This window comes from Corticium candelabrum, chromosome 2, assembly GCF_963422355.1.
Source record: "Corticium candelabrum chromosome 2, ooCorCand1.1, whole genome shotgun sequence".
Classification (NCBI taxonomy): domain Eukaryota; kingdom Metazoa; phylum Porifera; class Homoscleromorpha; order Homosclerophorida; family Plakinidae; genus Corticium; species Corticium candelabrum.
The window spans coordinates 5,699,888-5,722,387 of record NC_085086.1 but is presented as its reverse complement, the minus strand read 5'-3'; the positions used below and the strand labels follow the sequence as shown (position 1 = coordinate 5,722,387).

Here is a 22,500-nt window from a genome sequence, read left to right as displayed (position 1 = left end):
TTAAGAATGAGATAATTAAATAAATAATTCATGTGCTAGAATTATTACCGTCAGAATTTGTTTTTAACATTTCCATTTAAAAAAAGGAAACCGGTCTTTCCAATTTTTATTCACGTACTCTTCACTGTACATTTTTAATTAAATTAAGAGACAGTGCTGTATTTCATATTGTCATTCATGATTGCATATTTTTCATTTGCATTTACTGCACCAGTCAATCATCAAGTGAACTAGTTTGCACTTTTAGCGCGAGATTTTAGCACTTTCGCCGAGCCAATTACTATTTGCAGTTTACGTGTAAGTAACAAAACGCGCGAAAAACATTTTTCTTAATACAACAACTTGGTTTTGTCAGAAAATTGGAGAGACCGAAGTTTCCTTGCATTCTCATTAAAGGCGAAATGTTTTAACTGTTTCTAAAAGTATTTTATTTGTTTTGTATTTACTATTACAATTAATGAATGCAAATACAATAGGCTTTGCTGATAACTTCTGGACAACACAACTGGACTTTGGACATTCATACATTTCAATTAGAAGTAAAGTCATCACGCTATTTTAGTTAATTGATTATATCCAAACATTGTCTCTTATATAATCATTATAGAAACTACAATTAAATGTTACCACTGTTAGAAATGATGTTAATCAGCAAAAGTCAGATTTGCAAGTTAGAAAACAAAAGAAATATACCGTTATATATGTATATATAAATATATATATATATATAATTTTTTCTTTCGCCATTTTTTACTCAGGATTTGACATTCACAATCCGATCAGTCCAAGGATGTTCAGGTGTCTGGTTTAGGCAGTCTGGAAACATCAGAGTTGAGTGATTTCATTGATTTATGTAACCAGGATAGTGAGGTATGTACAGCATACAACCGTGCACTGTGAGGCAGTTATTGTTGCATGTTCCAGGAAGACGAATTGAAGATCCAGAAAGATCTTGAAATAGATGAGGTAGTCTGTCAGTTTTAATTAATATAGACATTTGTTAATTTGGCTTTTGCACACTAGTTTCATTGAAGCAGTATACAGTCAAAAACAATTCACAGCAATAATTGCTAGACTGAATCAAATAACTTCAAAATTATTTTGTCATCACTTTTATGTACTACACAACAGCTTTTGTGATTTTGAAACTATAACATCAATATTTTTATCTTGCTATACATGTGCATTTCTTTAATTACAATGTTTACTGAGTAATCCTGTAAAATGGAAACTAACACGCAGATGGTGTTAACAGTTTCATAAAATCCGTGACTTGCAAGACATGGAATATGCTGCCTCTCTTACTGCAGACCAAGAGAACGTATGGCAAACAGTATTGATTAATATTCTGTGCTAGTAGTTCTATAAGATGGTTGTGTACAAGCTTGTGGGTAATTAAGTTCTTCGCATTTGTGTGGTTCTGGATTAATTCTGTTTAGAGAATATAGAGAGACTGTTCAATATTATATCTAGGTGCGGTTTTGTATAGGATAAACAGCGTGAAGAAGAGGAAGCTGTCCAGGCCAAGAACAAGGAATTAGAAAGGAAGCAGCAAGAGGTTTATTTCATGCCTGACTGCATGCTGTGTAATATACAAATGCAGTCTGTCCGTATGCTGTTAGGAACACGAACAAATCCGAGCAACCTTTAAACAACTTTTGCCTGTAGAACCTCCTAGAGGATCTTACGAAAAGATTACTGTGAAAGTGAAGATGCCTGACTCTTCAGAGCATCGTCGTTACTTCCATGGCCAGGACACACTTCAGGCAAGCTGTACACGTCATGTCTATTTTATGTATAGATATGTACAATTGTTGCAAGTGTGGAGAATGTAGGTAGGTGGTTTAGGTGCAAATGAGCACCCTGTATGGCTAGTTTGTGAGTCGGTATAAAGACAGTCTTGAATAAAATATGTTAAATACTTGCCTGAAGGGAATCTGAATGGAATCATTCTTATTCTGCTTTTATGAATGAATACGTACATTCAACACATTTGGGATCAGAACATCCAGATGGAGGTTGCAGGAATGTAATTTATGACATTGGCACAATGTGCCTATGCTAGCTATAAGTACATGTACCTGAACATGAAGTGATTATATCACTTGCAACAGGAATCCTGGGGGAAAAAGAGGCCTTTGGTTAGTTTGTTTTGGTTGACTTGTAGTAGATTATCTAAGCAACATTTGATACTTTGGTGAACTTAAATGAGCATTCCCGAGATATGTGATAGACTACTGGCTCCGCCTTCGCTTGCTAATGGGTTATTCCATATACACTAACCAAGTATCTGGGCGCTATCTCAGAGCAGCCCGACAGATATACGTTAACAATGTTCATAACTTAAAAACTGACGGGAGTTCAAGAATTTCGTCTGACAATTGCAAGTGAAGCGTTTTTTTGCGCCCCATCGATCACGTTATATAGCCTAGCTTACTCTATTAGAGGGATCACGTTCTTGGAAATGTTCTCTCTATTTCTATCACTCCAAGCACTGTGGAAACCGTCTATAGAGACTGACCTTCTTTTCATTCGCTTTATTTCCGCCCGGCAACATTCGAGATAATCCATATTTTGTGAGATTCTTTGGCATTGAAGGCAATGGACGCTGTTGTGGATCCTGTTCTAGCAGTTTACCAGGCACTCATCCCTACGTAGAAACACTTCCGCAAACACCAGACCTCACTATTGCTGCGCAGTTCTCTGAAGGATCCGCCTTTAAATTTAATTAATAAACTAAGTTAATTAATGTAATTTGGATTTTGTCTCCTCAGGCTGTGTTAATGTGGGTGGCACTTGATGGATCAATAAGTGACCCCAGTAAAGTTGCTTTGAAAGATTGCTCCCACCATTCTCCAGCTACTTTGTGTGACAGCTCAACTGAAGTATTAGCTGATGTGTTCTGTGGCAGAACTGAAGTAAGACTTGTTGCGGAAGATGCTGTGCAAGACTTCTCTGGTGTGTGTGTGTGTGTGTGTGTGTGTGTGTGTGTGTGTGTGTGTGTGTGTGTGTGTGTGTGTGTAGGATGTGATTGGTGCTTAAAGTGTGCTCATTATAATACAGCAACGTATATGACTTAATTAATTTCTTATTGTTTGTGTACTTTTGCATTTATGCACTTACTATTACAGGTTATAATTTAATTAATATACTGTATTATCTATTTCTGTAAATTTAGTGAATTAAGCATAGTCTACTGAAGCTGAAATAATTGCAGGAACCAATGGATAGTCTTGTTATAGAAGTTGTGGTTAAGCCCTAACAACCCAATTTGCTAACAGTGGCAAATCTTATGTAATTTTTGGTAAGCAAAAAGTTAGGTTTAGAAAAAGGAGTGTTTATATGTAGTACTCAGTTTTGTATGGTGCTTTATATGCACCAGCACCTGAATAAGTCTTTCATTGTTATTGATTATAGTGATATGTCACCTAAGTATATAATCAGCTAGCTTGCATAATACGCTTTAATTTGTCTAGCTCTTTTCTTATTCCCCTTGCATTAATTAATTGTTAAATAGACTGTCTGTTAGACTATCCTGTCATACTATGAGTGAGCAGCGTGGATATATGGATATTATGGCAATAGCTGAATGTCTTTTCAGTGTATGTTGATATACACTATCTAAGCTTTTGTTTGTACTACTTAGGTCAAATCCCCACAACTCCAACCTTGTTTGATCTTATAAAACAGTTGCAGCAACAAGTTACCACTAGCTTGGCTCTCGTTTTCTCTCTCGAGGTTCGAAGGGAACACTGCTTGATGGATGCATTAGATTCAGTGAATCAAAGAGGGTTTGATCCGCAAAAGACACCTGCGGTACATATGATTAGGGCATGTGTACTCTTTCCAACTTAACAATAGCTTCTATACCAGGTTGAATTTCTTGGAGAAGAGGGAGTGGACAGTGGCAGTCTGAGAATAGAGTTGTGGCATTTAGTTGCCAGGAATGCTCAAGGCTTTCTGGTATGTGGTAACCATGACAGATGCATACCCATTCATAGCGTGAAACATCTGTCAGTAAGAAATCATGTTCTCCTTACTGCCATTGTTAACAGATCAATGTTGTTATAGCAAGAAAACTTTAAGAAATTTGGAGTTTTAATAGCGATGGCAGTTGTTCAAGATGGCATGGGCTGTCCTGTCTTTGCACCTTGTGTTTATAGCTACTTATGTGGCAAAACACTAACTGAAATCAAATCAGACATTATGGACATCCCTGATCCAGACGTCTGTTCAATTGCTAAGCAGGTGCTGTTGTAGTTGTGCACATTTTACTTGTTGCTTGCAATGACAGTTCTACATATTGCAAATGCCAATGGCCTTGAATTCGACAATCTACTGACAGACAATGAAGTGCTGCAAAAGCTCATGGATGCAGGCTACACAAAGCCTCTTCTTCATATCTATAAGCAGGATATGCTGTCTGCATTAGCAGTTCATTTTTGCTTACTCAGTGTAAAAGCTGAGTTAGATCAATTGCGTGAAGGACTGGAAACTCTTCATGTGCTGTCAGCAATGATGAAGCACCCTCATGTGTTTCAATGTCTTTTTGTTGCAGAACACAACCCTCTGACTGCAGGTACATGCAGTACTGCATTAATATATGTAACTATTTTTCTTTCCAGTTTTTTTAAACAAATCATAAATTGATTTAATTGTGCTTATATATAGTTGTGCTCAAGAGTTTGTTAAAAGAGAAGCATTTTTCTGAGAAGGGGTCAAATTCCAGGAGAGAAGAAGAAGCAAGTTACATCTATTTTTGTCGCTATCTTGAAGATTTGGAAGGTTTAGTTGTTTGTATTGACTCTGTCTATAATATGACAATTAATTAACTGTCTATGGTATATATATATATATATATATATATATATATATATATATATATACTTGTAGGTGGTGTTGTTGAGAATCTTACTATGGCGGACTTGCTAGTGTTTTTCACATCTTGTGAAAACATTCCTGTCATGGGCTTTGAACCTAAGCCCAGCTTACACTTTAACTGCATGGACATCTATCCCACAGCATCAACTTGTGGACATGAATTGGTCTTACCGACTAAATACTGTGGAGATGAAGCTAAATTCAAACAGGCCATGACTGCTGGTTTGTTGTTTTATGGAGGCTATGGAAAGAAGTGACTCCTATGATTGATACAGATCTAGCACAGCAGTCATTTTCTTTTAGCATATGCATGCAGATCCACAAGTATCAGAAGCAGGTGCAGGAGTGAACAATTAAATATCAATTAGAGTGTAGTAAGTAGGTATTAAAGGCGTTGAAGTGTCAAGTGTAGTAATTAGTTGAAGCATTGGCTAGTTATAATTATTGGGGCTATAGACTTTGTAGGATGAAATAATATGGTTGGTGGAGTTTACGAGCACTGTATATTTCTATTCTTGCCACTGCGCATGCTTAATTAATTAATATATAATTTTAGCTATACCATAGATAGACGGCTCTGCACTTGGCACTAGCCTCTCAAGCCAAGCGCCTTCGTGCTCACTGCGACGTCACGTGTTGCTCGTACGTGAGAGGAGGTGCTTGACTGGAACTCGTGAAGTCGCACATTGAGCAAATCTTGTCTTGCGAGACTAGTTGTACACGGTAGATCATGACCGTCTCAAGAGAGGAAACAGCCGAGGAGCTTCGTCGCCTTATCAGAGGACTGCTGAATAACGCCCAACGGCAAATCATGTCCTTTCACCTAGATTCTAGCATGCTTGCTGATGTCGGCCTTTTCTGTGACAGTCTGTGCACACATATGAATCGATTGGCCGCACTAGAGATAAATTCTGACATACGAAATTCTCTTATGTATGTTCGTGAAGCCACAAGATATTTGGAGCAAGCGAGAGCTTCATCGAGTTCCGGAGTCGATGATTCGTATCAGGCAACCACCCTACAATCAACTAGTGGTAGACCAAGGTTTTGTGTGACCTCTGAGCAGCTACAATACTTTCTGGGCCACGGGTTTACTGTTCCAATCATCGCCAAAATGTTAGGGGTTTCCGTAAGAACAGTTAGAAGGAGAATGACAGACTTTGGTCTTAATTCACGTGCAAGATTTTCAGACGTTTCAGATAGTGATCTTGATGCAGTTGTGAAAGAGCTAAAGGAACAGTATCCTCATTGCGGATACCGAATTTTGGACGGACTTCTCAAGGCCAAGGGGATTCTTGTCCAACAAATTCGGGTTAGGGAAGCTGTACTCAGGTGTGATCCTGAAGGTGTTGCAGCTCGTTGGCTATGTCTTTCTCATCCAAGATGTTCTTACACCGTCTCTGGCCCCTTGGCGTTGTGGCATATTGATGGAAATCATAAATTGATAAGGTATGTACGCATAGCTGCATGCTATATATCTACACCCTGCAGACTAAACGGTAGCATGCAGCAGTAACCATGGAATATATTACTGTGTGAAATTGTGATGGCATGCAATCTAATGTTGGATTAATTATTCAGTAGGTGGAGACTTGTTATTCATGGATGTATTGACGGTTATTCCAGAGTTCCTGTATTTCTATATTGTTCAGATAACAATAGAGCAGACACCGTTTTGAATTTGTTCATTGGAGCTGTTAATCAGTATGGTCTGCCATCAAGAGTTCGATCTGATCATGGCGGCGAGAACATTGCGGTTGCTCGATACATGTTGAGTCATCCTTCTCGAGGTGTGAATCGAGGCAGCGTGCTAGTCGGAAAAAGTGTCCACAACCAGAGAATTGAACGGTTGTGGCGAGATCTCTTTCTGGGAGTCACAGGATTGTACTGCGACATATTTTCACACTTGGAAAATTGTAGGGTTCTTGATCCTGGTAATGACACTCACATTTTTTGCCTCCACTTTGTATATCTGCCGAGAATAAACAGGCACATTGAAACATGGCGGCAAGCATGGGTTCAGAATGTACTCAGTGGTGCTAAACGTACACCAAATCAGCTATGGATTGAAGGCCTCACCAGTATGGCAAATTCCAGTCATAGAGTGGCAGTGGAAACATTTCAGGAAGATGTTAGTAGGCAGTATAATATGGTACCTTACAGTGTAATTACTCTACTTTGTTCTTTCTCTTTTGCAAATTAAAGGTTGTCACTGACGATTATGGCATAGACTGGAATGGCCCAGTACCACACCAAGACGACCATAATATCAACATTCCTGAAACGTTATGTCCACTTTTGCCAGACCAAAAAATCAGGCTTATTGAGACCATTGACCCACTAAGTGAGAGTGACTGTTTTGGAATAGACATTTATTTGCTGACAATAAACTTTGTTACAACTTGCCTAAGTACGTAGTTAATTAAAGTTAGTCGAGGCAATACTTGTTATCTATAGATTGTTGTGTGTACAGTGCACAAGCTATAATTTCACGAGCTACAAACTATATACAATGGTACTAGACTATGCAGTGATTTTGTGGACTAAGCATATATGTACATACTGGTGTGCATGTTTCACAGGCTGTTACACTTGCAAATGTTCAAACATTTGTACTCAACCTGTAATTTTAGCATAATCAAGCTAGAGGTACACTGATGTTCTTCAGGCACTAAACCCCTAGCTAAAGCTACCTCTAAAATAATTAACAGAGGAAACCCCTACCCCTAATGCAAAAAAAACCCTACCCCTAATGCAAAAAAACCCTACCCCTAATGCAAAAAAAAACTCTACCTCTAATGCAAAAAACCCCTAATGCAAAAAACCGCTACCCCTAATGCAAAAAACCCCTAATGCAAAAAACCCCTACCCCTAATGCAAAAACCCCTACCCCTAATGCAAAAAACCCCTACCCCTAATGCAAAAAACCCCTACACCTAATGCAAAAAACCCCTACCCATAATGCAAAAAACCCCTACCCCTAATGCAAAAAACCCCTACCCCTAATGCAAAAAACCCCTACCCCTAATGCAAAAAAACCCTACCCCTAATGCAAAAAACCCCTACCCCTAATGCAAAAAACCCCTACCCCTAATGCAAAAACACCCTACCCCTAATGCAAAAAAACCCTACCCCTAATGCAAAAAAAACTCTACCCCTAATGCAAAAACCCCTAATGCAAAAAACCCCTAATGCAAAAACTCCTACCCCTAATACAAAAAAACCCTACCCCTAATGCAAAAAACCCCTACCCCTAATGCAAAAAACCCCTACCCCTAATGCAAGAAACCCCTACCCCTAATGCAAAAAACCCCTACCCCTAATGCAAGAAAACCCTACCCCTAATGCAAAAAACCCCTACCCCTAATGCAAAAAACCCCTACCCCTAATGCAAAAAACCATTACCCCTAATTCGTGATTATTCTTATTTTGGCACGTATCACGCGCCATAGTAGACACGCCTTCAGTGATCAAGGCTGTACTATACTAACTATTGATTTGCTAAAGAACCGGTTCCAGTGAGATTATGTGATTCTGCCCAGTCATAAAAGTCATTTCTCACATGGCAGAGACAAGGAGGTGTTAGACAACCAGTAGAGAAATTGCCAACAGGATATTATGTTACTTTTCTGATAAATTTTCAGGTAAAATGAGTTTTGTCAATGACTTTTGTACATTTTGTATTGTGTAAATGTGTTTTATGCAACAAGTTCTGAATACAAGCTAAGTATTTTCAAATGTGATGAACAGCCATATCAGCAGTGATGGCATAATAAAAGATGTATGTGATGGCAATGACTGCAAAAGCCATGAACTGTTTGGACAAGACGATAGAGCTCTTCAAGTCATAGCATACTATGACGATGTAGAAGTTGTCAATCCTTTGGAATCTAAACGAAAGAAGTATAAACTTGTTAGGTTGATTTTCCTAATAACAATTTGTAGAACATGCTGTTTATAATGTTTGTGAAGGTTGTTTCTACTACATCTTAGCAAACTTGGCACATGTCCATAGGTCTGCTGTGGAAGCAATTCAGATAATTGCCGTTGCAAAGACAAATGACATACCAAGTTATGGTGTTGATCTTCTTTTGCAGGCATTTGTGGACGAGATCAACACTCTTTCAGTTTGTTTGTTGAACTTTCATTTTTCAGAAGAATTGTGAAGCCATTTGTTTCCTTAGATAGGCCACACATTTATTATACATGGAAATGAGCAACGGTTATCTGGGTCTGTGGTTGCATTTAGTGGAGACACTCCTGCAAGCAATTTCTTGGGTGGATTTAAAGAAGGAGTTGGAGGAGCATTTAGAAAGTGTCGTCAATGTATGGCTAGTGATTCAGACATACAAAACAAGGTATGTTTATTCAATTTGTAATGCTAATAATATTCAAACTTATCATCACAAAGTGATACTTCATTACTTGTGATATTATGGCAACTTGTTTGATTAATAGTACGACATTGCCCTTATTTTTTAAGAAAATGTAGCAACTCCCAGTGCTCATTATTGTCATTATTATGTATTGTAATAATATATTGTGTCAATGCTTTTTGGGTGTATGGCTGCACTAGCTTGTACACATACACGATACGGGAAGATTCTTTTGCAGCACGTCTTTTTGAACATATTGCAGGTACAGAGTGGAATATAAGGTAAAATGTTTGGTCGGTCGTACTCTAGCAAAAGAGGTTGCCCCAACATTTTAAAACTTTGGGCATTCATTCCTATTTGATTTCACAATCCATTCACTTGTAATTATCTACATCAACATTTAGTTCCATTTCTTTATTTGTTTCATTATATTCACTATTGTATTTATTGCTATCAAAACCAAAACAAAATTTGGCTTGTTTTCTGTTGTTCTGTTGCATTGTTATTGATCATTATGACGGGTGTTTGTCATTGTGGTTACAATTCATTGTAGCTAAAATTTTAATAAAGTTTAGTTAAAACTAGGCTTATTGAGTAATGACATGAAATGATCAAGAGATGAACAAGCTAATCAAGAGCATGTTTATCCTAGTCGACTGCAGCTTGTGCAATAAACGGTGCTTGGGGCAATAAATATGATATTTCTCTTAAACATGATTTTGCATTCACACATCTGGAGATTATCAACTCTAGATCTTGCCTGCTGCTTCAGTCAGTTGTCTGGACTTTTGGGTTGCTCATTGATTCCCTACCGTCGATGCAATAATTATTACACGTAAACAGTCATGTATAGGTATGTCTGGTCAAAGCAAAATTGTGGTTGGTCACGAACACCAGTCGATTGGTCAATGACTGATGACCGACCGTTCTATTCCACTCTGCAGGTATTTGCGTGTATCACTTATTTCTGGTGGGGACTGTGCGCATGGGTATGAAGCTAGTATTGCACAATACAACATGTGCTATGCCTGCAATTTCTGTCAGACTCGCTGTTTTGGACACTATTGTTCCATCATTATTTCTAGGATTCTGCAAGTTGAAGAGTCGTTTTCTGAAGGACATTTGTTGCATGGTAACATTTGACGATGAGTGATGTCTGATGTCTGTGCTCACAGCATTAGATATCGGAACTGGCTATGGAGTCAATGCCAGATCACACTGTTGGATTTACATTTAGAGTTTAGCAGACATCATATACATTCAAAAAATGGTTATTGCAAACACCAATAGAAACAACAAAGAAGTTTTATCCAAACATGTAAACATTTTTGTGGCAAAATAGAAACTTTAGAGTCTTTATGTTACCAAAAATGAAGAGTTTCTTGTGTGGCCTGATTATTTTTTATTTCTATTTATGAAACGGTAGACCAATGTGTTGATTTTGAATGCTAATTCTGTTTGTCACAGTTTACAGAAAGCAAGTTTGTTATGAGGAATGAAGTGATGCATAAAGAACAGTGTCAGCAGCTTGAAGATTCTGACTTACGCTCTCACTTCTCTGTCAATTATGGGTTTAATTATAGGAGTGTTTTAATTAAGCAAAATCAAGAACTTCAAAGTCACTGAGTGCCTACCATTTGACTTGATGCATATTCTTTTGGAAGGAGTGATCACCAGAGAAATTAGGTTAGTATTACACAGCATCTTGCTAGACTTGTACAGCTTTATCAGATGTTTGTCTAGATTGCTCCTTCAACACTGCTTTTCTCAGAGGTATTTTACATTTGTAACCCTGAACCAACAAAGCAAGTATGTAGATCTGGGATATAATGAAGACAAAGATTATCCCACACAAATAACAAGAGATCCTATAGATCGAGATAAGATGTTAGGTCAGCGAGGTACATTTTTATGAATATCAACAGTTTTTCTGGTTTGGTAAATGATTTAATTTGTTGTAGCTGCTCAGTCGTGGTTTTTGGCATTGAACGTTCCAATTTTCATAGGTGAACGTGTTCCAGCTGATGATGAACACTACTTTTGTTTTCTGGCATTGTTGGTAATATTGGCGATATGTGTTGCAACAACTGTGACCACTGATGATGCTTGTCTCCTGGCAGCTATGATTGAAGGCCATCACCACCGATTCTGTCACTTATATCCTGGCAAAACAATAACACCTAAAATGCGTTGCATGGTTTATCTGCCAAGTCAGCTTTTGAGGTACTGTTTAAACATGTTTAATTAATAAATTAACAGATTTTATATGCTTTTTCAAGTAGAAGTGTTTGCTTTTGGTGTTTTGTTTATGTCTCCACCATATACCAAACATTTGTTCCTTCATTAGTTGAATATTTTATCGTGGACCTCAATTATAATTGGCAATGTGTGTACAATTCACACTATATGAAGATCTCATTAGCGAACATAACAATAGAATGTTTGTAACTGTAAGTCACACTTTACAATCTGAGTAGCAGCTTACTAAGTAGATATAGCTTGCTAAAGTTATTACGTTGCCCAGAAACTCAGCCCCTTTGAGGTGGACATAATGTATTTGCGATTATACTTGAGGGCAGCTCACCAGGATATTTTATAATAATTAAGTCCTTTTTTTAGAAACAAGTGACTGAGGACTGTATCTATGAGATTGATTCAAGTGTGATTTATAATACTGATCAGCTTCATGGGTTACTACTCAAGCACAGGATACCATTTTTCAACGATTGGGATCACGCCTCCTTCAGTCAGTTGCTTTCATTGTACTAGATCCACTTTCAATCTGTTTCAGTTTGTTGAATTTCTTTACTGACAAAGGTTCTGTTTGTTGGTTTTTGTATGTTACTGCCATAATGTTCACAGAAGATGCTCAAACTTCTTCCTCGGCGTTTAATTTTTATGCAATGAAAAGATTGCTTATCGATTTTTTCACGAACATATGGTTGTTGCCAACTGGTGCACTATTAACCTTGGGCATGCACAGTGTCAGATACCAGTCTTTCGCATCTAAGGCGTGGGTTAATATTTGAACTCGAGTTACTATTATTTCAAACTTATCGGATGCACAGGTTACTATTTGAGTGCAGACTTTTATTCAGAAGTATGGTAATATCTACATTGTAAAGTTGCAGTAATACTCTGGATTTAGGTTAGATGAAATTGCCAACACAAATATAGTTGATATTAATTACTAACATTGCTATTGTCATGCTAACTTTCTACCTCTACGGACTATGTGGTGTATGAGATTTGAAGCAAAGAATGGACACTTTAAACGTCTTGTCAAATGAAATTTTAGAAATATTCCTTATTCACTGGCTAAGCAAGCACAATTGTACACGTACGTGACATCGCTTGTTGTCAAATCCTGATGGGTCATCATCATATCTAGCAGTGGAAGATGTTGTCCACTCTGATAAGAAATTAACTGCTTGGGAATTGATTGTAGGTTTATGACTTTGTTCATTTCTTCAGGAACTACTATAGACTTTACCAACCACCCCTTAGCAAAGCAGCTTTGAAGATAGCTTGGTTCAAGGAATCAAAACTCCATTGTGGGTTTTGAGGTATGTGGTTATTCTTTTTTGTAACTGCTGTAACTGCATGAAAAGCTTTGTTCGTGTGCAATAGTGCTAAAGGTCTTACCATGCGAAGTGTTATATACAAAAACGGCTCTGTAGTTAAGATTCCAGCACTTAATCCAGATATTGACTTCACTTTTGCTACAGTTGATCTCATTATGTGGCAGAGAATGAGAAATATTTTGTTATTCGATGTCTTGAGATCTGCTCTTTCAATGATTAATTTTACTCATATGAAGTTCAGCCAAGCGCAAAGAGTACACTGGTTTCATGCAATTCTCTTATAGAGAATGAGTCATCCTGTATCAGAAAAGTTGGTGACATGCTATTGGTGACTGAAAGAATTGCTGTTTTTCATCACATACCTGGACTTTAGATATGTAGCATATACTTTCTTAATTGTATGACTGGTGTAAACAATACTTCATGCGTGCCTTAGACTTCTCTATACTAATGTACAAAGCACCAGTTGCAGGTTTTTGTTTCTAACTGAGATTGTTAGAATTTACACATTTTTCTTGTTGTAGAGTAGAAGGTTTGATTTAGCACACTTGTTGTAAACGTTTCAACACATCAGTACTTGTTACCAACAGGCATCATAATTTAACACACTGTGTTAGTTTTGTGGTTGTATTGTTTCAACACAGGCATGTGTGGTTTTGAGGATAATTGGTTAGATTCTAAATATAGATGTCTTGTTTCCACACGTGGTTCTCTATTTTTAACACTTTCTTTGTATCAAAACATGCGTGGTCGCTTGTTTAAAGCACTATTTCTTACATATATAAACGACATGTTGTAACTCTACAAACGCCCACCAAAGACTATAGGCTGCATACGTTGTCTAGATTTAGAAACGTGGGAGAGTTGGCCCTTCAATTGGTTTTGTAGAGGTAGAAAACGCAGCCTTGATGCAATCACACAAGAACACGAGTGAAAAATCTTCAAAAACTAGATTCTCTGTAGTATATAGATAAAATTTACCTAGACACTCCCTTTCGCATGCAGTCTCTCCAGTCTCCCATAGAGTATAGTATACCATCGCCGTAACTCACAGTTGAAGTGTCGTACAAACGGTCGTCGCCAAGACATCGAAATACCTGCCGAGTAACGATAGCTTGCCCTCTAGCATGGCAGCCAATACGGGCATGGCACCCAATACGGGCATGACACCCAATACGGGCACTACAGGGAACGCTTTTCACACCCACGCACCATTATATCTAGAGCTATGAAGACGGTCTTTCTCTTCCTCATTCTGACTATTTCTGGAGTAAGTCTAAGAATTGTCAGCTTTACTCTACTACCTATAGTGCAAAAAGTGCACAGTGTGCTCGCAGTGCTTGCGTAGCGAGGTCTAGAGCAGCTAGTAAACATGCGCATCTGGTTGTGGTTGTCTTTTTCTTTTTCTCCTGGAGCTAGGCAGGCGTCATTGTTAGTAACATGCGTACGATTATTTATTGCGTTGTCTCTGTTGTAGCTGCTGGCTCTAGTGTTTTTCAAAAACACGAAAGCAGAGACGTACAACGAAGCCTGCCTCATCAACACGCTCTTCCGAATGGTAAAAGCAAAGAAACTGTCGCAAACGTGTATTCTAGAGAAGCGCATTCCGAGTGCGTATTTCGTTGTAGGTTTCTGAATTACAGGCGACTCTGAAGGTATACTAGGCATGACGACGTCTGTTTGCATGATTGTGAATGAGTCTGTCTGTTGCGAGGTAGCCTTTCTTTTTGTTGTCTAAGAGGAATTTCGCGTATTTCGACTGCAGAATACTAGAAATGTTTGAAAACCGGCGATTGACGATGTAGCGTGCATGCCATGTGGGAAAGCAGGAAGTCTGGTACTCGTGTGAAAGAGCAGGCAGTCCGGTACTCGTTTGAAAGTTTAAATAGGTGAAATTAACACCATTTTAAACCCAGTGACGAGAAGGCTGAAGATCTGTAGATGAAACTAAATCTAGGATTGGTCAATTAACTGGGCCAATAGAACAAAATCAGTAAAACTTTTTTTGGCACATCAGTGTTTGCCAAAAAGGGTTTTTACACTGGCATGCATGTTGCTACAAGCCCAAAAACATTTTAAGAAAATGATGGGTATGTAGGGATGGGTATGTACTTATGTCATTTATGCCCATCTCCTACATCACATTCACAACTGCTGCAAGCGATATGAGTAAAAAGATTGTCATGTAGGAGATGGGCATAAATGACATAAGTACATACCCATCATTTTCTCAAAATTTTTTTAGACTTGTGTAGTTTGAAATGGAAATGACAGTCCTACTAGACGTGTGCAGCTCGGCCGGGATGTCAATCTTTGATTGCTTCTCTTGACAACTCCCATGTTACGCTCAGCATACACGGAAGACGTAGAAGCTGATGGATTTACGTAATAATACTGATTGCATCTATAGACAACTCCCATTACCTAGGGATACACGGTAGAGATACACGCTTACATGCACAGAGAGTCAAACAGGACGCCGCGCCGTTGAACACAGTGGTACTGTACATGTTCAACTACACGCAACTGTAAGCAGCATGTAGCAGCAGGTGGAAGTAGCAGCTAGGTTTCCAAACGGTAGTCACATGTACACACGCGACCGGAACAACATGGCGTTGTGGGAAGCAGTACGTGGAACTGCATGGCAGCAGTTGACTGATACAAGGTGACTTTGCACATTTCTAGCTGTTGGGTCAGTGCAATTCTTCGGACAAGAGCGAATCGTTTGGTGTGACTCTCGTCGTTGTAGCTGCTTCCAGTGAGGCGCTAGCCTGACTGACAACAGTGAAATGTGAATTGGGAAATGGGAAATGGAAAATGTGAAAGAATAAATCAGGTTTTTTACTTGCCGATAGCTGGCTTCTGAGGCGCTTAGTGTCAGCGGTGATAGTCTGGCTACCATTAGGAACGTTTGAAGTTGAGCGCTACGTGGGTTCGAGATCTCTGTAAGGAGTTCTGAGAGATCCGGTTCGGATGCGTTTGGATACTTTTGTATGGCCGCCATTTAGATTCTTCGCATCCCTACATAGGGAGTGCGGTAAGTTGAAGGGCACCGCTAATGACACGTTCTAATTGAGTTTGTCAACATCAGTGAAGTCTGCGGCCAAGACTTCTTTTTTGTTCTACAATATTTCTTAATTATACTGTGTTTGTTTTATCAATACAACAACGCCATATGTAGGACTAAACTAAATTCACTGAATTGTAGTGGGATATGAGGAAGAAACGTATAGTAGCTATCAACTGTCAGGTGTTGGTTTTGATGTTGGTGGTGGTGGAGATTTTCCTTGTCTTGGTGGTGTTGGTATTGTTGCTGTGAGTATCAACATAGACGTTGTTGTTGGTGATGCTAAATTCATGTTGACGCTGGTGTTGTTGTTAGTTGTGTTTGTGTATCAATGGTATTGATGTTGTTGGTGATGACGCTTTTGAGGTGTTGAAATGTCAGGGGACCAGACCATGTAGCCTTACCATTTGTCAAAAAATTGCAGTCTGTAAATACGTTTGAAGACCAAAGTTGTATATAGCATACAAAGCAATAATACAGACAGACAAGTTGACAAACAGATTGACAAACAAGCAAACAGGCAGACAGACAGAGAGACACACAGACATACAGGCAGACACACAGACTGACAGGCCAAAAGAATTGTAACACCCTAGCTTAGTCTGCGCCAATCAGTGTCCAGTATTTCTTTACAATAATAATATCTCCCACTTCTCCTACATATTGACCGGTCATTAAATCAGGCCATATATCTGCATGGCGGTACTGGTTTATCAAGATGTGAATTATTTGTGAACAATTTTTGTGAGTTTTGTGGCGTTATGGGAACATGCGAATCAAGAAACTTCTCAATAACTACTTGATGAAATTAGAAAGAGATTCAGAAGACTGCTTTTAATCAGTAACAACATCAACGTCTAGCAGTGTGCTGGCTTTCAAAAATCAACAACTGGCAATTCTGATGTTTTAATGCTAAAGACAAGTTAAGCCGGCATTTTCATCACTGAACATTTTGCTACACAACTCAGGGCCGGATCCAGATGGGGGTTCAGGGGGTTCAACCCCCTTTTTCCAATAGGTATAGTTCAAAAATTTGATATAGTTTCATTAGAAAAGAGAAAATTGGTACTGTTATAAGTAACTGCTAACGGTGAACCCCTCTTTAAAAAATTCCTGGATTCGAGGCTGCAACTGATTTGAATTTCGCGCCTAAAATGTATCCACGCCTTAGCTGGGTGCTACAAGCCGGTTGTAGACCCTCTGGCAAGTCTATAAACAAATACACCCCGCTTTGCCCTCCTGCCAACTCGTGAGCGGAGCGAAGTGTATTTGGTTTATACAGTTGCGGTGGTCTATAACCCATACTAACAGACAGACAAAGAAGCACACACACACAGAGACTGACAGACCAACAGAGAAAGGGACAAACAAATAGACTGAGAGACAGACAGACAGAGAGACAGACAGACAGACAGAGAGACAGAGAGACAGACATGCAAGCAGACATGCAGGCAGACAGACAGACAGACAGAGAGAAAGACAGACAGACAGACAGAGAGACAGACAGACAGACAGAGAAGAAGGTGAGAACATACACTATATAGACTATCAAAGTAGTTTGCATTACACTAAAGCTGAACTTAGTAGACTGCTTGTATTTAGTGTTAGCAATGTAAAGTAGAGTTTGTGTTTCAATAAATGAAATTGACAGACAGGCAGACAGACAGACAGACAAACAGACAGACAGATACACAAACAGGCAGACCTAAAAAAAACAGCAGACATTCCATCGCCTCATTGAAACTCACGGTAACATCAATCACAAGCTTCTTTGATTTCTTCACATCGACTGCACTCGCAAACAGCCTCCAATCAGCGCCACAACCTACATGCCAACACCAGCGCAGCACACACACACACACACACACACACACACACACACACACACACACACACACACACACACATACACACACACACACACACACACACTCACACACACGCGCACACACGCACGCACACACACGCACACACACACACACACACAGACAGACACACACAGACACACACACACACACACAGACACACACACACACACACACACACACACACACACACACACACACACACACACACACACACACACATGAAACATACACACACGACACACGCGACACATGACACACGCGACACGAAACACACACAACACAACACACACACACACACACACACACACACACACACACACACACACACACACACACACACGAAACACACACAAAACACACACACACACACACACACACACACACACACACACACGAAACACACACACACACACACACACACACACGCGCGCGCACACACACACACACACACACACACACACACGAAACACACACACACACACACACACACACACACACACACACACACACACACACACACGAAACACACACACACACACACACACACACACACACACACACACACACACACACACACACACACACACACACACGAAACACACACACACACACACACACACACACACACACACACACACACACACACACACACACACACACACACGACACACACACACACGAAACACACACGACACATACACACGACACACACACACACACACACACACACACACACACACACACATACACACACACACGACACACACACATGACACGCACACACACACAAAAAACACACAAACACACACACACACACACACACACACACACACACACAAGACACACACACACACACACACACACACACACACACACACACACACACACACACACACACACACACACACACTCACACACACACACCACACACACCACACACACTGCGGCTATATAGGTATGTATCCAGATACACCTCCCTTTTCCAGTCTAAATCTGCCACTAACTCCACATATCAGTCACTTAGCTAGCTAGATATAAAAGTTGACGCGTTCTTCCAAGTGGGCGTGTCCCATAACTTTGTGAAATTTTGCCTATATTTCTGTAAGTCATGGTACGTTCCGGGAGATGTTGATGTTGATGGTGGTGTTAGTGTCTTTGTTTGTGTTGATATTGATGTTAATGGTGTTGTTGGTGTTGATGTTGATTTGGTTGGTGTTGTTGATGTGGCCTCTTGTCGAGATAGGCTTCCAAATGGTACACAATTGCGTGTGGATAGGATTCGTTTTTCGGTTCGAGGATTTAGAATTACTTTTTGGATATTGCACTGCTACATCACCGCACGAGATCGAATCCAGCGATTTTCACATAGCTTAATTAATCTAGTGAGACCGCAACCTGAGTAGTATAGTTGGCGTCAAAATGATACCACCCCTTTTTTCTTCCAAAAAATAGCGATTTGTATTGCAGAGATCCAGAAAACCAACACAATGTAGAGCAAAAAACCACATCTCGTCTACCCCTTGTTTACAGTCACGATGCAAATAGACGGTTGCATCGAATCGATATCCTATACCTATATACTTGATCGACCCATCTCTCCAATACAAAACACTATTATCGACGCAAAGGATACCACCTGTTTTCGAACGATACAAAAAAGACGATCCCATCCTATCGAACGATACCACCCCATCTCTCCAATACAAAACACTACTTTCGTCTCGAAGGATACCACCAGTTTTTCGAGTGATACAAAAGGACACTCCCGTCATCTCGAAAGATACACCTCATCTCCGATATAAATCGCTATTTTCGGCGTGAATGATGCGATACCATTTCTCCAACCACACGACACCAGAAGTTGCCGCCGAAGGAAAAGTATACGGACCTATATAGCGAGGAACAGAATACCTTCGCAACAATGTTCCCCAAACCAGAGCAAATGTTGCCAACCAAGAAAAACTATGCCGACCTGTACATGGCTTGGAACAAGACACCCTCGCAACCATATACACCGAGACAACCCAGAATATACCCAAGAGTCCGATCCAAACCACATTTGCCAATAAAGGTCATTGTGCAAAGAAGCGTCTTGACGAACATCTCCTCGTGGAGAACGCCTACAACAACAATCTCCTCTTCGACGAATCCAAATTCTAAAGCATTGCCGGAAACCAAATGACGTACCGACATTCGACCTCGTGGAGTTCCCTGTGTTTGTAGACGATGTGTACATATTTGGGTGCCTACGTTTGGAAGATACAATTTGAGATTGAAGAAGCATCTCTTGTACGACCGGTGAGGGTAGATCCGCACAAAACATTATGGAAATGATACGCACAACCCTTTGAGACACTCTTGGCACCAAACAGAATATCGGGGTGAATATCCTACACTCTGTACTACTCGAAAAGGAGGCAGGCTTCGCAATACGAACATAAAAAGAACACAAGAACGCGGTCGTTTGCAGAAATGATCTATGGAGGCAACGAACCCTGCGGTGTAGTCGTGGCAAAGATCGACGTCTCCAAAATATTGATCGATGAACTCCAAGAGGCATTGCTCCAGATAGAACGGAGTTTTCTTGCCTTTGGCCACATACTTTATAATATCGACTACACCTAAAACTTCTCTGGACTGGTCGATCGCAAGGCTCTCGTGCAAAACCTATGCAATGTCCACAAGTTCCACGAGAAGAGCGAATTCTACAGCGCCATAGAGGACGGCACATCGACCATCCTGGCCAACACCCGTACCGTGGGTGAACACGTATGCACGTCGGTACACAGCTTTGTGGGTAGTCTCGATAGTATTGTAAGAAAGGAGGATTGTTTTGCCAAACACACTGCCGCGCATATTTTCTCGAACTTCTCTCTCTATATATAGTTTGTGCTTGGGCTTGTAGGACAGTTAGTAGAGCTTCCTATTGGAGACATTGTTTGATTTCCTTCTCGTTTCGTCTATTTAACTATTACTCGAGCAGATTTTGTGTCTTTGTCTTCCATTCCTCGGATACCAACTGTCCGCTTTTCGATAGCGTAGAGACGCATCTGTCGGTTGGAATGTGATGTATTTCGACAAGTTCAAAATATGTACTCTGTCTCCAGCAACAACTTATTGGGGTCGAATACACCTCAATGGCATTGTGTCGGCTTCTTGGACGCAACTAGGATGGTCTTCGTGTCGACTCTTTTTGTGTGGCATCGTAGAGGACCTATCTCGACCTTGGTCTTGTCTATCGAGAGCACGTCCACTCGAAAGATGGGACAGCTGCAAAACTCAAAGTCGGCCGTAGCCAATTGCACTGCGCGTCCCATGCTTTGTCGTTCTCCAAGGTCGTCGTGGTAGATGCTAAGCGAGTGCCTGCCACCCTGCCGGTTGTTGTGTGAGCGTACCATGCGACAAAGATCACGCCCACCATTCGACTAGCCAGCACCAGGCATCGACCCAATTTGGAACCCAATTTGCATCACTGTTGTTCGGAGGTTGTGCCGCGAATAGCCTTGGTGGACTGGCGGCGAAACGAGCGCTAGAGCCTCTGCTACGACCTCCTGGGTTGTTGCAGTAGACAGTTTTTACCTCGACGGAGCAAATTTACCTTTCCCCAACCAGTCTCGTGAATGCAAATAGCTCACGTGAGATATAGAAATGTGTAATAGGGTGTGGTCTGCGGTTTAGCGCTTCAAACTATACCAAACACCGACTGGCGACTGATCCTTCCACCGGTTGTAGACAGCATAGAGGCGGACGCTACCGCCCATACGAATTTATCTCAACTCTAAGTTGGCAACTCGGGCAAGGGTGGTTCTCAGTATACCTCCCGCTGGGTGCTCCCGCCCACCAGTTGTTTCGCTTCCCCTCACCCTAGATCCTCCATTTAACATTAGGCACAGTGTAGAAGTTGCACCGATATATATATATATATATATATATATATATATATATATATATATATATATATATATATATGTAGACTGCCTATCGCAAAACTTGAGTACAAGCGACAGATTATGGGATCTGACAACAGAAATCATAGAACTGAAGCCTGGTAGTGTTAGTCCTAACCACTACTCAACATAAAGTTGTCACGCGACGTCACGTGCATAACAAGGTTGGGGGAAAGGTAAAGTTCATCCTATACCATTTTTCCCGTTCTCTGCGAACGACCGTGTTCGTGTCCTTTTCGGTTTTGGCAAGCTTACACACACACACACACACACACACACACACACACACACACACACACACACACACACACACACACACACCCCACCACCACCACCACCACCACCACCACCACCACCACCACCACCACCACACCCTCACACCTTGATACCGTACGTTCCTGTGCTACGCAACACTTAATTCTCTCCATTCTTTACGATCTTACGCTCTATTAATGTATTAATTAGAGCTAGATTATTAACTCGCAACTGTTTAGATAGTGAATTGCAGTCTCCATCCATATTTGATTGATAACGTGTGCTGGTTAGTCTCGCTTATGACGCGGGAAAGGGTCTGGCTGCGGGAGACAACTTGTTTGTCTGTTCTTTTTATGGCAATTGATTTGCTGTTCACTAACGTCTTCTGATATCTTTGAGAGGCCATCCTCTCTATCATGAATGTGACTCAACCATTGTGAACGTCTTATAGGGATTTGTATTTCTTTACAGTCGTCATCTGTTGCTTTGAAGTTCTCTATAATTTTACTCTAATCCCAGCTT

At 40.3% G+C, this 22,500-nt stretch overlaps 2 protein-coding genes across 2 annotated transcripts in view; both read left to right on the top strand.

Moving 5' to 3' along the window:
• Positions 1-768: 768 nt before the first annotated feature.
• LOC134198345 (uncharacterized) lies at positions 769-6,610 on the top strand. Its single transcript, XM_062667719.1, has 11 exons — positions 769-870; positions 925-966; positions 1,490-1,558; positions 1,623-1,766; positions 2,775-2,958; positions 3,647-3,816; positions 3,874-4,017; positions 4,072-4,579; positions 4,672-4,785; positions 4,894-6,330; positions 6,466-6,610. The coding sequence occupies exons 4-8, from the start codon at positions 1,713-1,715 to the stop codon at positions 4,258-4,260; spliced, it is 741 nt and encodes a 246-aa protein (XP_062523703.1). The 5' UTR covers positions 769-870; positions 925-966; positions 1,490-1,558; positions 1,623-1,712; the 3' UTR covers positions 4,261-4,579; positions 4,672-4,785; positions 4,894-6,330; positions 6,466-6,610.
• A 7,426-nt stretch (positions 6,611-14,036) lies between these two features.
• LOC134176373 (uncharacterized) overlaps positions 14,037-22,500 on the top strand; it is a 12,447-nt gene continuing 3,983 nt past the window's right edge. The window contains exons 1-3 of the mRNA XM_062643044.1: positions 14,037-14,111; positions 14,319-14,399; positions 14,470-14,496. Of these exons, the coding sequence (XP_062499028.1) occupies positions 14,070-14,111; positions 14,319-14,399; positions 14,470-14,496 (150 nt within the window). The 5' untranslated portion in view covers positions 14,037-14,069. The remainder of the gene's footprint in view (positions 14,112-14,318; positions 14,400-14,469; positions 14,497-22,500) is intronic.

Coding starts and splice junctions, on each gene's coding strand:
- LOC134198345 (XM_062667719.1), top strand. CDS start 1,713: ATGCCTGACTCTTCAGAGCATCGTCGTTACTTCCATGGCCAGGACACA. Junction 3,817..3,873: donor ATCCGCAAAAGACACCTGCG/GTACATATGATT, acceptor CTTCTATACCAG/GTTGAATTTCTTGGAGAAGA. Junction 4,018..4,071: donor ATAGCGTGAAACATCTGTCA/GTAAGAAATCAT, acceptor ATGTTGTTATAG/CAAGAAAACTTTAAGAAATT.